The 11504-nt window shown below is 47.1% G+C and overlaps 1 protein-coding gene across 1 annotated transcript in view; it reads left to right on the top strand.

Moving 5' to 3' along the window:
* The first annotated feature begins 879 nt into the window (after positions 1–879).
* Positions 880–11504, top strand: part of cacna1ea (calcium channel, voltage-dependent, R type, alpha 1E subunit a) — a 62032-nt gene continuing 51407 nt past the window's right edge. The window contains exons 1-3 of the mRNA XM_030371731.1: positions 880–1972; positions 9117–9222; positions 9579–9718. Coding sequence (XP_030227591.1) covers positions 1707–1972; positions 9117–9222; positions 9579–9718 — 512 coding nt within the window. The 5' untranslated portion in view covers positions 880–1706. The remainder of the gene's footprint in view (positions 1973–9116; positions 9223–9578; positions 9719–11504) is intronic.

The following is an 11504-nucleotide window of genomic DNA, read 5'->3' as shown; positions in this document are numbered from 1 at the left end:
ACTCCACCTGTGAGCTTTTTAATGAGTAAAATGTAAATCACGTTGAAAGATTTATATTTTTTACATGGAAGTAATGAAAAACACGGGCAAAGGGTCAGACCTCCAATTATGTTCATCATGGAAGACTTCCCTGTTGAACTTCAAAAGCCATAAGGGCAGCCTCACCTAATGAGGGCATCATTAATAGCTCTGACCGCTAATATGTAAATGAGCAGTTCTATTTTATCCAAACCAAATTTATTTATCAGAAATCCTCAATTTCTGAATCCTCAAAGTTTTTTTTTGTCTATTCATTTTATAGTGAAACAGGTCAAATTCCCCGACATAATTTTCAGTGCATATTTCTTAACGTATTATTTGAAATATTTAGCCTAGCTGTTCCTTCGTATTTTTTTACCGCAAAATAGGCTGAAGCACACCTTTTGTCTTTCTGGAAACAAACAGAGCGCAGCAGGTGGTCTCTCCCTTTGGTTTGACGCGTGACATTACAGAAAGATAAATATAGAACCTAACGCGGCCAGTACAATCATCAAACGTGTTGATTATGGACACTGCCGCTTTGAGACCGCAGGTTCAACACACTCCATGTTCTGTCTTTATGTGATTAATGCCGCAGTTTTCCCTTGTGTGGGATATGTTTGCTCAATCTACACATAATAGGGGTTGGGGATGGGCTATAGGGGCATATTTGATGTGCCATTGTGTGTGTGCGTGTGTGTGTGTGTGTGTGTGTGTGTGTGTGTGTGTGTGTGTGTGTGTGTGTGTGTGTGTGTGTGTGTGTGTGTGTGTGTGTGTGTGTGTGTGTGTGTGTGCGTGTGTGTGTGTGTGTTCAGTAGAGCTGCTGGGGTCGCATTAGGGCTTCTCTTGCCTTCTCACTGCTCATTGCGGAAAAGCCTTCTGCCGCGATGAGACGTTTCAAATAGTTTCACCCGTGGCAAACGGATGGAGTTGTTTCAAGGAAATGGATGCGGAATCGGAACAGGAAAAATTAGTAAAAACCTTCGTTGAAATCGCGAGGAAAAGTTTTGTCGTCATGCATTTAAGCGACTAATAGATGTATCAATTTTTTTTATTTTGGGGGGATTGGTGTTGCAAAGAGCGGTAGGGGAGATGGAAAGTGGAGGTTTGAGTGAATTCCCTCTCCTGATGTGAATTAACGCGGTCCTTCTCGGCATCAGAGGGATGGTTTCTGTGTGCCCACCAGAGTGAGGCACCGCCGGCTGCCGACGCGACCTGTTGCGGGCTTTGGTTTGGTGAGCGCTACAAAAAGTGCGCGTTGGATTATCAAACAGCGGAGAACGGATCCTATGTGTTTTTTGTTTTTTTTGCGTTTCATTTAAGAAAACTTTATGACCGTTTGACTCACGGTGTTTCCCAGAGTTCCCAGTTGATTGACTGTTTACACCCGGAGCGGTTGGGTGAACGACGTGTTGCGTTCCGTGTTTTTCACCCTGAGATCCATGACGTGACACAGCCAACCGAAGGCGTGAAGGTCTTTTAGACTCTCACTTCTTTGTTTTTTATACATTACAACGAACATGGGTTTTCCTATAAGGATGGACTAACTACCGATACCCCCCTATACCGCCGTCAACGCGTGCAAAAGTACCCACCGTGCGCTCCTCCTTGCCCGCGGGAGCTAACCCCTCTGCTTCCCCCTCCCCCCCACCCTCGTTTCGTTTTTGTCTCCCTTTGATCGGGGCAGAATGGCCCGGTTCGGGGACGATGTTCCGGGCTTGCTTGGCTCCGGGGACGGCGGCTCCGAGCGCAACCGGAATCGGGATGGAGCGACCGTGTCCACGGGGGGCATCTCGCCCGCATTCAAGCAGACCAAAGCGCAGCGGGCCCGCACCATGGCCCTGTACAACCCCATCCCCGTCCGGCAGAACTGCCTCACCGTCAACCGCTCCCTCTTCATCTTCGGGGAGGACAACGTGGTCAGGAAGTATGCGAAGAAGATCACCGAGTGGCCATATCCTTTGTGCTGCTGGTTATGTCTGTGAAAGTTGTGTTATGAAAGTGTGTTATGTAAACACAGTTTTCTTTACTTTATTGCGTAACATGTCAGCTGATTCCAGCATGACCATGCTTATCTTCTGTTTGTTTAGTCGTGTGTTGTGTTTCCGTATTGACTCAGTGAAGGAAAAAGTCAATGTACAGTTTAATCTTACGTGCAATAGCCAGGAAAATTCAGCACCTTGGACAGCGCACTGATACTGTTGTATTTGAGCTTGAATTTCAGGCTCGCAATTCACCGCCCCCCCCCCCATCTCTCTCCTCTCCTCTCTCTTGTTCTCTCTCGTTCTCTCTCTCTCTTGCTCTCTCTCACTCTTTCTCTCTCTCTCGTGGTCTCACACTCACTCACTCACTTACTCCCTCACACATACGCCATACTTTAACCAACACTTTCCTCCTTGCTTTACTCACCGTGTGAGTGTTTTTTTTCCGAGTGAGATGTCCGAGTGAGCCCTTCCTTACTGTGTGGTTGTGTTATGCTGTTGTGTGACTGACGGACTGATCAGAATCCTTCAAGTGTGTGTGTGAATCCCACAGGCCTGTGTCTGTCGTTAATCACTGAAGTCACGACCCAGGCATAACGAAATGAGTCAGAGGCGACCAGGATCTCACACCATTGCTTCCATTTAAATGCACGCTTCCACTTAACACATCCCGGGAAGGGTGAAAATAGCAGTCAGTGGAATCACCTTGTCCTCCTTTCTCCCGCCCCAGCTGAATCACTGAATGATGTCATCTTCATGAGTCTGACGGTTCTCATGTCCACATTGTTCAGGCTTCATCACATTATTCATCCAATCAGAACTCATAGTTATCTCTGTTTGTATATAACTTCAGATCAGCCGTTTTTTATCGAGGTATATGAGCAAAATAAATAAATTAGGAATAGAGTACAATTGCGACACAGGCTGACACAATGTGTGGCCCTCCAAAGCTCCAGGGTCTTGAGATATTGAACACACACACACACACACACACACACACACACACAAACACACACATAAACACACACACACACACACATACACACACACACGCACACACACGCACACACACACACACATGCTCACGCGTGCACACACACACACACACACACACACACACACACACACACACACACACACCCTTTGTTCCATGTATTACTGGATGCTCACTGCTGGCCCTTTCAGACAAATGGCAGATTGAGGAGTTAAGACACTGATGAAAGAATTGTTGATTGAATAATGTTGATTGAATCCCACTGCAGTCCATGATAATAGCTGGGAGTGGAAAGTGGATTAGGTGGATAGCCGTTCCTTCCCGGTGTCATTTGTTGGCGCTAAATCTTTGCTGTCAACAGTGAGCCGGGAAGATCTGTCATGGCCTCCTTAATCACTGTTGGTTTGAACGGGCGTACTCCACATGGGCAGACTGACTAGGGGCCAAAGTCTAACGAATTGTCTTATTCAACAATGTAAAATTAAATTTCACAGAAAAAACGACATGCCTGAACTCTTAAACACCTAGTCATGATCGCCTTTATATATCCCTGGTACTATTATTAGTGTTTAACTTTAGTATGAAGTCGCCCCAGGGGCAAGCCAGGTGCAAAGCCTCCTGGGTGACTAGTAAAGCCCTGGATTACACACACACACACACACACACATCCCCCCACACACACACACCCCCCCCCTCCCCCCACACACACACACACACACACACACACACACACACACACACACACACACACACACACACACACACACACGCACACACACGCACGCGCGCAATACTCACACACACACACACACACACACACACACTTATTTGTGCCCCTATGGTGCAACTCCCCAGGTGTGTGTTTTTTAACCAAGCCATTGTTACCTTTACTACACCCCTCTATTCAACGGCTGACTGACTCACTGATTGACCTACTCAATGACTGACAAAATGACTCGCTGACTCACTGACTGACACTGTTTTTCTGTGTGCTGGCTGAATGTCTGACTTGTCTATCGGTTTTCATAAGAGGACAAATATAATGGCCTTACTCGTATTGTTCATATTCAGCTGCTACTGCCTTTTCAGATATTTTCAATTCATATAAGTCATGGGAGAAATTGCTTTGTGTAAATGTCTTTGGGTGTAACATTATGTCGACTATTATTCATTGCTTTTTGGCTTTACAGAAAGCCAAATATATTACACTAGGTTGCATGTACATGACTATTAAAGAAGACACACCTTGGATTAATTGCCTTGGATACAATTATACCGTGCTGAAAAGGAACAGAACAAGAAAATGGTTAATGTCATGCAGAGAAAACAAGGAAGCGTCCCAGAATCGTATAGCCCTCATGTTAATGTGTAGCTGTGGAGAGAGAGTCCCATTACTGTAATGTAATGAACCAAACTGCGTCTTATTAACCCATTAGCAACCATTGTGTCTTGTGATGGAAGCTTGGCCCTGTTAAGCTCTTCTAAGGGGTCTTGTTTTGTAGCATTAAACTAATTACACCAAAAAATAGCGCTTTAATCTTACCTACAGCCCCTTAAATAGCCTGCATCAATAGAATCACAGCAAGTCGCAAAACAACATAATAGTAAATAATATGTGCAATAGTGAAGAGAAATTTGTGATGGATTTTTATTGATGACTAAAGAGACCTAATATTCCCATTGCAAAAGGAACAAAATATGTGCACAGCATGCGCACACACACACACACACGCACGCACGCACGCACGCACACACTCAAACACACACACACACACAAACATACACACACACACACACACACACACACACACACACACACACACACACACACACACACACACACACACGCACACACACACACACCATCACCTATTTCCTGCATGGCATCTGTCAAAGGTCAGCCCAGTGTTTAGAGTGTGATGTTTGGTCGCTTATATCCTGGCTCTCTGCATGTCTAAGTCTTGCTGTCCTTCATTGATTCCTCCCAAGCTATTCAATTGACAGACTTACACTGAATCTCCCATGGTAGTGTAGAGCATATAGGCAGTGTTCACGGGGATATGAGGCTGTTATATGTCATCCATCGTTGTTCGGTTGGGGGCAGGGTAAGCCCATCACTCGGCCCAAGGTGAGTGCAGCGGACCTGGGGAGGGGCGAGCCAGCAGCTGCCTCTCCTCTCTGATGCCCACTGGGAGAGCTTCCACAGCAGGAAGCTTCCCATTGAGATGGTACACTCCTGAATTATCGATGATCCAATTTAATAGTTTGTTTAAACGTTGCACAACGGCGCGGTGTGTGTAGCTGTCTGTGTGGCTGTATGTGTCACGGCTACGAAAAGTGTATTTACTCCTGGTTATTTTGCGCTATCGTTATTTTACAATGGTTGAATAGATTTATTTAGCCCTGTAAACTAAATCTACTGGGCAAGTGTCCTCGCCCAGTAGTAGGGCATTTTCAACCCTGTATACGTCGATGTGTTGCAAGGCTGTTGCATTATAGTTTAAACACGGAATTTCGGTATTGTATCGCATCGAGGCAACACGTTTTTGTTTGGCAAAGAATAGCTTTCACAGTGTTTGGCATTGACGTATTACTCACTGGAAGCCAAAGCAGGCATTGACGCCCTTTCTGTAATTAGTTCTTAATTCGAAGGGTGAGTGATCAATGAAGCTGCCATTTTGAGTTGGACTGCACACCGAAATCGAGGGCAGAACCTGTGAGGGGAAACAGAGAGGTGGATCAAATATCCAGCCTTCAGGGTAGCTGCAAAGTGAAATTGAACAGGCACAAAATATAGAGGAACCACTGCCCGATGTAGCGCAACAGTCAATTGTCTGCTACGAATGCTTTGAACCTTCATCTAATAAGTGGAGTGATGTTTGTCATCATCATGGAGGCCTTGAAGCTCAAAGGTCATCCAGTTCGTTCAAGATTACAGCCGTGCTTCAACCTCTTTTTTAGGGTTTTCTACACAAACACTACACACACACACATACACACACACATACACACACATACACACACACACACACACACCCACACACACACACACACACACACACACACACACACACACACACACACACACACACACACACACACACACACAAACAGAAACCATCTCTACAATCTAATAAGCCAGCCTCAGATGTATGTGATGTGTTCAATTTCAACCCCACTCACCGGCTCTCGAATCTCAAATCTAATCTGGCTGTCAATGTGTGCGGGTCTGTCTGCGTGCGTGCAGGCGTGTGTGTGTGCGTGCGTGCGTGCGTGCGGTTGCATCCCATTCGACACTCCCATCCCATCTCCAGACTTACTTTTATTCCATTTGTTTGAGGAGGGAGCGAGAGGAGCGTTGTCACGGTGACTCACAGTGTCTCCCTCTTGCGTCACGTCGTTCCCCCGGAACCCCTCGGGACCAGCGTCCGCACACTCCCGACGCCTCAGGGCTCCGAGCCACCCCCGAAACCACCTGATCGCTGGTGCAGCGTAGCAGTCTGAGTGGGCTCCCTCCTCTGCCAACGTTGCCACAGTGGCTCTGACAAACTCCTGAGGCCCTACAGGGCTTGTTGTTCGGTGTGTGCCGTCATTCACAGGACGGGGATGGTGTGTGCGCGTGGGTTTAATTGTTGTAGGTGTGTGAGCGTGTTCGCGTTGCGAGGGTGTTCACACGTTTGTGCACGTGGGTGAATGGATTTGTGTGTGTGATGTCTGTGTGTTTGGCGGGCATGTGTGTATGTGCGTGCGTGTGCGTGTGTGCATTCACGCATGTGTGTGCGTGCATGCACGGTTGTGTATGTGTCTGTCTGTCTGTGCATATGTGGTGTGTGTGTATGTGTGTGTCTGTGTATGTGTGTGTGTGTCTGTGTGTGTGTGTGTGCATATGTGCGTGCGCATGTGTGTAAATGTCTTTGTGTGTGTGGCCGCTAATACATGCATGTGCGTGTATGTGTGCATAACAGTGTGTGTGTGTCTGTGTGTGTCTGTGTGTGTTTGTCTTGCAACGCATACATGCATGTGTGTGTGTGTGCGTGTGTCTGAGCCTACCCGGGATCATTGCGCTGCCCGTTAACCACCCCGTGGCATTGACTTGTGGCTGGAGACGGAAAAAAAAGCTTGTTGCCGTGGATACCTCTCGTTCCCCACTCTTATGTTCTCTCCTCTGTTTCCTGTTCCTCCTCTACTTTCCTCCTCCTTTCCTTCCACACACTCTCTTCCTCCTCTCTCTTAACTCCAACGCCGCTGTTTGGATTGAGTTAATATTGAGAGAATGGGGGGGGGGGGGGGGGGGGCATTTGAGAGCCATGGGCTGCAGACGACAAACAAACCCAGCAGCCCGTCGAGCGAAACAAGGAGACGATAACGTGTTTCATTGTACCAGAGGGACAACTTCATCCTCTAGTCTCGTTCTAATCATCTCTAATGAACGCCGCGGCTGTTATGATTTTTTGCTTTTGGTTATACGCTGTCTCAGAAGCTAGAAGAAGAAAGCCATTTAAGGGACTGCTGCGACAATTTGTTTGGCTTTGCCGAATCACACAAATTGGCTCAGCAGGTTGAAGCGTCTTGGAGTCTCTTGGGAGCCGTGCGTCTTGTATTGTAATGCTCTGTTTGTTTAGCCTCTCTGTCCCCCCCCCCCCCCCCGCCCATCCCTGGGAGACTGCGCTGGCTGCAGCTGCAGAAACATCAATACTGCTTCGGCGGCTCCTGTTTGGGCTTTATTCTATATATCAAATCTCATCCAATCCCCTCCTGCCTTACTCTTTGTCTTTATCTCGTCTACAACCTGTTTTCTCCATCTCCTCTTCATAATCCCGTCACTTAAAACCGATCTCTCTCTCTCTCTATCGCTCTTGGCTCTCTCTCTCTCTCTCTCTCTCTCTCTCTCTCTCTCTCTCTCTCTCTCTCTCTCCCTCACTCTCTCTATTGCTCTTGGCTCTTGCTCTCTCTCTCTCTCTCTCTCTCTCTCTCTCTCTCTCTCTCTCTCTCTCTCTCTCTCTCTCTCTCTCTCTCTCTCCAACTCCCTCTGCTTTTCAATCTTCTTTTCCAATTCCGCTGCTCATTCCAGCTCCATTACGTTTTGCATCTCCTGCAAATAGACCCCCAGGCTCGATATTAGATCAGGAGCACATTCCTGGCTTTCCTATGCCCCGGTGGAGCTCCTCTTGAACTACTAGCCAGCAGCGGTCTCTGGGGCCCACCTCATGCAAGGCTTATCCTAGGGAGAGGGGCTTTGTTTGTAGCATCAGGTATTCGCCCCGTCCACAAATGTGGTTGCATGGGTCTATGTGTGTGTGTGTGTGTGTGTGTGTGTGTGTGTGTGTCTGTGTGTGCGTGCGTGCGTGCATGTGTGTGTGTGTGTGTGTGTGTGTTGTTGAACTCATACGCGCTGGCACATGACCTGAGAAGAGGTGGCGGTGCCGTCGGTTGGCCTCCTTGGCTGCAGGGTGTACACGGCGATATCGTAATGCTGTTTGGTAGGAAGGAACTGAGCAGAGCAAGGAGTGATTGTCTAAGCATCTGTCTGTCTCTATTAACATTAGTGCATAATGAAATTACTGTCCTAGGGGCTTTGTTTATATATAATTGAAAGACTCTGGCTAGGCTCAGTGTTTTTTTGAGCAGAGGAAGAGACAGGGGAGCAGACTAGAGGGCAGGAGAGGAGTGAACAGGTGTTACAAGACGATAATATTGGCAGTGGGTAGTGAATCTTCTTTTTTTTCGTTTTACAGATTAGTTTGCCCCTTCTTCCAAATCACGAGTTTGGTTGGCCATTTCGAGCCGTTTTTGAATATCTGCCTCTTCTGACATCACAAGCGGGCGTGTCCACCTAGATGTGTGCTGGATAGATCAGTCTGCCAGCCTACCCAGTGGACTCCAGCAAACGTTGCTCGCCTATCCGTCATACATCTAGGTGGACACGCCCACTTGTGATGTCAGAAGAGGCCGACTTTGGCTTGAAATGGCCAATCAAACTCACACCTGGTGGAATAACATGTCACCTTTAAATCATTCAAATGTTCATCAATCGTTTCATCAAACACCCATGAGCATGAGGTCGTGGACCTGGTCATGAAGGCTTCATGCACGTGACTCTCCTTGACCCCAAGCCGTTCCACTCCATTTGAATACATGATCCTGGCCACCATCATCGCCAACTGCATCGTCTTGGCCCTGGAGCAGCATCTCCCCGGAGAGGACAAGACTCCGATGTCCAAGAGACTGGTACGATATGCAGGCACACACACATTCACACACATGCGCATGCCTGCACGCGCACACGCACGCACCTAGGCACGCACACAAGCAAGCGGATATGCACACACGCACGCACGCACACACACACACAAGCACGCATGAACGTAGGCACGCACGCACACACTCCCTCGCAGACATGGACACACCGACAAACACAAGCAAAAGTGCCACTGGCAACACGTGGCACACACACAAACACACATACACACGCAAACAAACACACACACATTGTTTTTATTAGAAAAAACAAATGTGAATGTTGACAGCAAATGTTTGGTGTAAATTTGAATTTGATAATAATCCCCATTCTCTGGTTTGAACAGGAAAAGACGGAGCCATACTTCATCGGCATGTTCTGCCTCGAGGCCGGGATTAAGATCATCGCCCTGGGCTTTGTGTTCCACAAGGGCTCCTACCTGAGGAATGGGTGGAACGTCATGGACTTCATCGTGGTCCTCAGCGGGTAAGAGAGCCCCTTTTCAACCTCCAAATGATAGTACTGCTGGCCCTTTGAACACCACAGTTCACTGATACCCAAGAATGTGTGTGTGTGTTTGTGTGTGTGTGTGTGTGTGTGTGTGTGTGTGTGTGTGTGTGTGTGTGTGTGTGTGTGTGTGTGTGTGTGTGTGTGTGTGTGTGTGTGTGTGTGTGTGTGTGTGTCGGTGTTTGTGAGTGTGCTTGTGTGTGTGAGTGAGAGTGTGTGTGTTGTGATTGTATTCATTGCAACACGTTGTTTTTCGTCACTATGTACATAGGTGTTTTCTATCATCTGTATTTGCAGCTGAGGCGTGTGAAGTGAGCGCAACGTTGCTTGACCTAGCCTCTTCCTGGGGAGTCTGGTCATAATCTTGAAGTGATGAGGTTTCTTTCCATTCTTCCTCATCTGCTCTGAATATTGACTCGGTTCATTGCCTCTATCCTCGCCCTGGTTTTTAGAAAGATAAATGATGATGCACGAGATGCCTTTTTGTTTTGCTCTCGACGGGACAGAGAATGTCTTGGTCTGCAATCTAATTTCATAGCTGAGGGATTTGTTCTTCAGCCTGTGAGGTAAGTATAAAAGAGGAGGGAGGGAAGGGTGTTTTGTTGGTTGAGTGTTGGCCTGGAGAGGGCTGCTTTGGATGTTATTTTGGTGATCTGACGGCACGGTTTCTTTGGCAAACTGTGGATCCAGAATAACAATCGGAATCGATACCAGTTGTGATGTCACAAGTGGCTCTCATTATAATATTCCCACACATCTATCCGTCTGTCCGTCTGTCCGTCTGTCCGTCTGTCCGTCTGTCCGTCTGTCCGTCTGTCTGTCTGTCTGTCTGTCTGTCTGTCTGTCTGTCTGTCTGTCTGTCTGTCTGTCTCTCTATCTCTCTATCTCTCTAGCTCTCTATCTATCACTCTGTCGATCTATCTGTCCGTCTGTCCGTCTGTACATCCGTCCCTCGTTCGTCCATCAATCTATCTAGATATTGATCTATCTATCTATCTATCTATCTATCTATCTATCTATCTATCTATCTATCTATCTATCTATCTATCTATCTATCTATCTATCTATCTATCTATCTATCTATCTGTCCGTTCATCCATCCATATATCTATTTAGTTATCGATGTATGGTCTATCTATCTAGTCTGTCTGTCTTAATCAGAGGGTTTGCTGGTTTGTTCCTGTGGCACCTCCCTCTAGAACCCCCCCTGGACCCTTGTCTACTGCCGGCTTAGTGTCTTTGAGCAAGACACCTTGCCTCTTCCCCAACCTGCCCCTAATTGAATGTGAGGATGTGATTATAAAGTGCTTTGAGTGGCTGATTTGCTTAGCAGTAGTGATGGCGAGCACTGGTTTGATGCAGTAAATGTATGCAGATGAGCGTTCACAACACAGCTCTAATGGATGGACTTAATTGCCTTAGAATGCCGGGTCAAAGCATCAGGAATCCTGTAGGTTCTCACATTCACCATTTTGTAGATCTCGTTATAATCCTGGGGTTCAATTGAATGCAATGGGTTCATTTGACTTTGTAGTGTATGGATTTGGTGGTTTCTGTTTTTTATTATTTTCCTCAGACTAAGAGTCTCACTTGCCCTGCACTATGTGTGAGTGTGTATTTACACGTACATTAGCTTGTGTGGAAGGGCCCTGGGGATCATCAAAGCTGGTTTACTGAGTGCTTCATGGTGGTGGTTCTCTCACAGGGGCTAAGTAGCTCACTCTCAGAGCGGAAGAGGGGGTGTGTGTTAATGGTTTTAAAGGAG

Source organism: Gadus morhua, chromosome 12, assembly GCF_902167405.1.
Source record: "Gadus morhua chromosome 12, gadMor3.0, whole genome shotgun sequence".
Classification (NCBI taxonomy): Eukaryota; Metazoa; Chordata; class Actinopteri; order Gadiformes; family Gadidae; genus Gadus; species Gadus morhua.
Note: the sequence above shows the minus strand (reverse complement) of the source record. Positions and strands in the feature narration are given on the sequence as shown.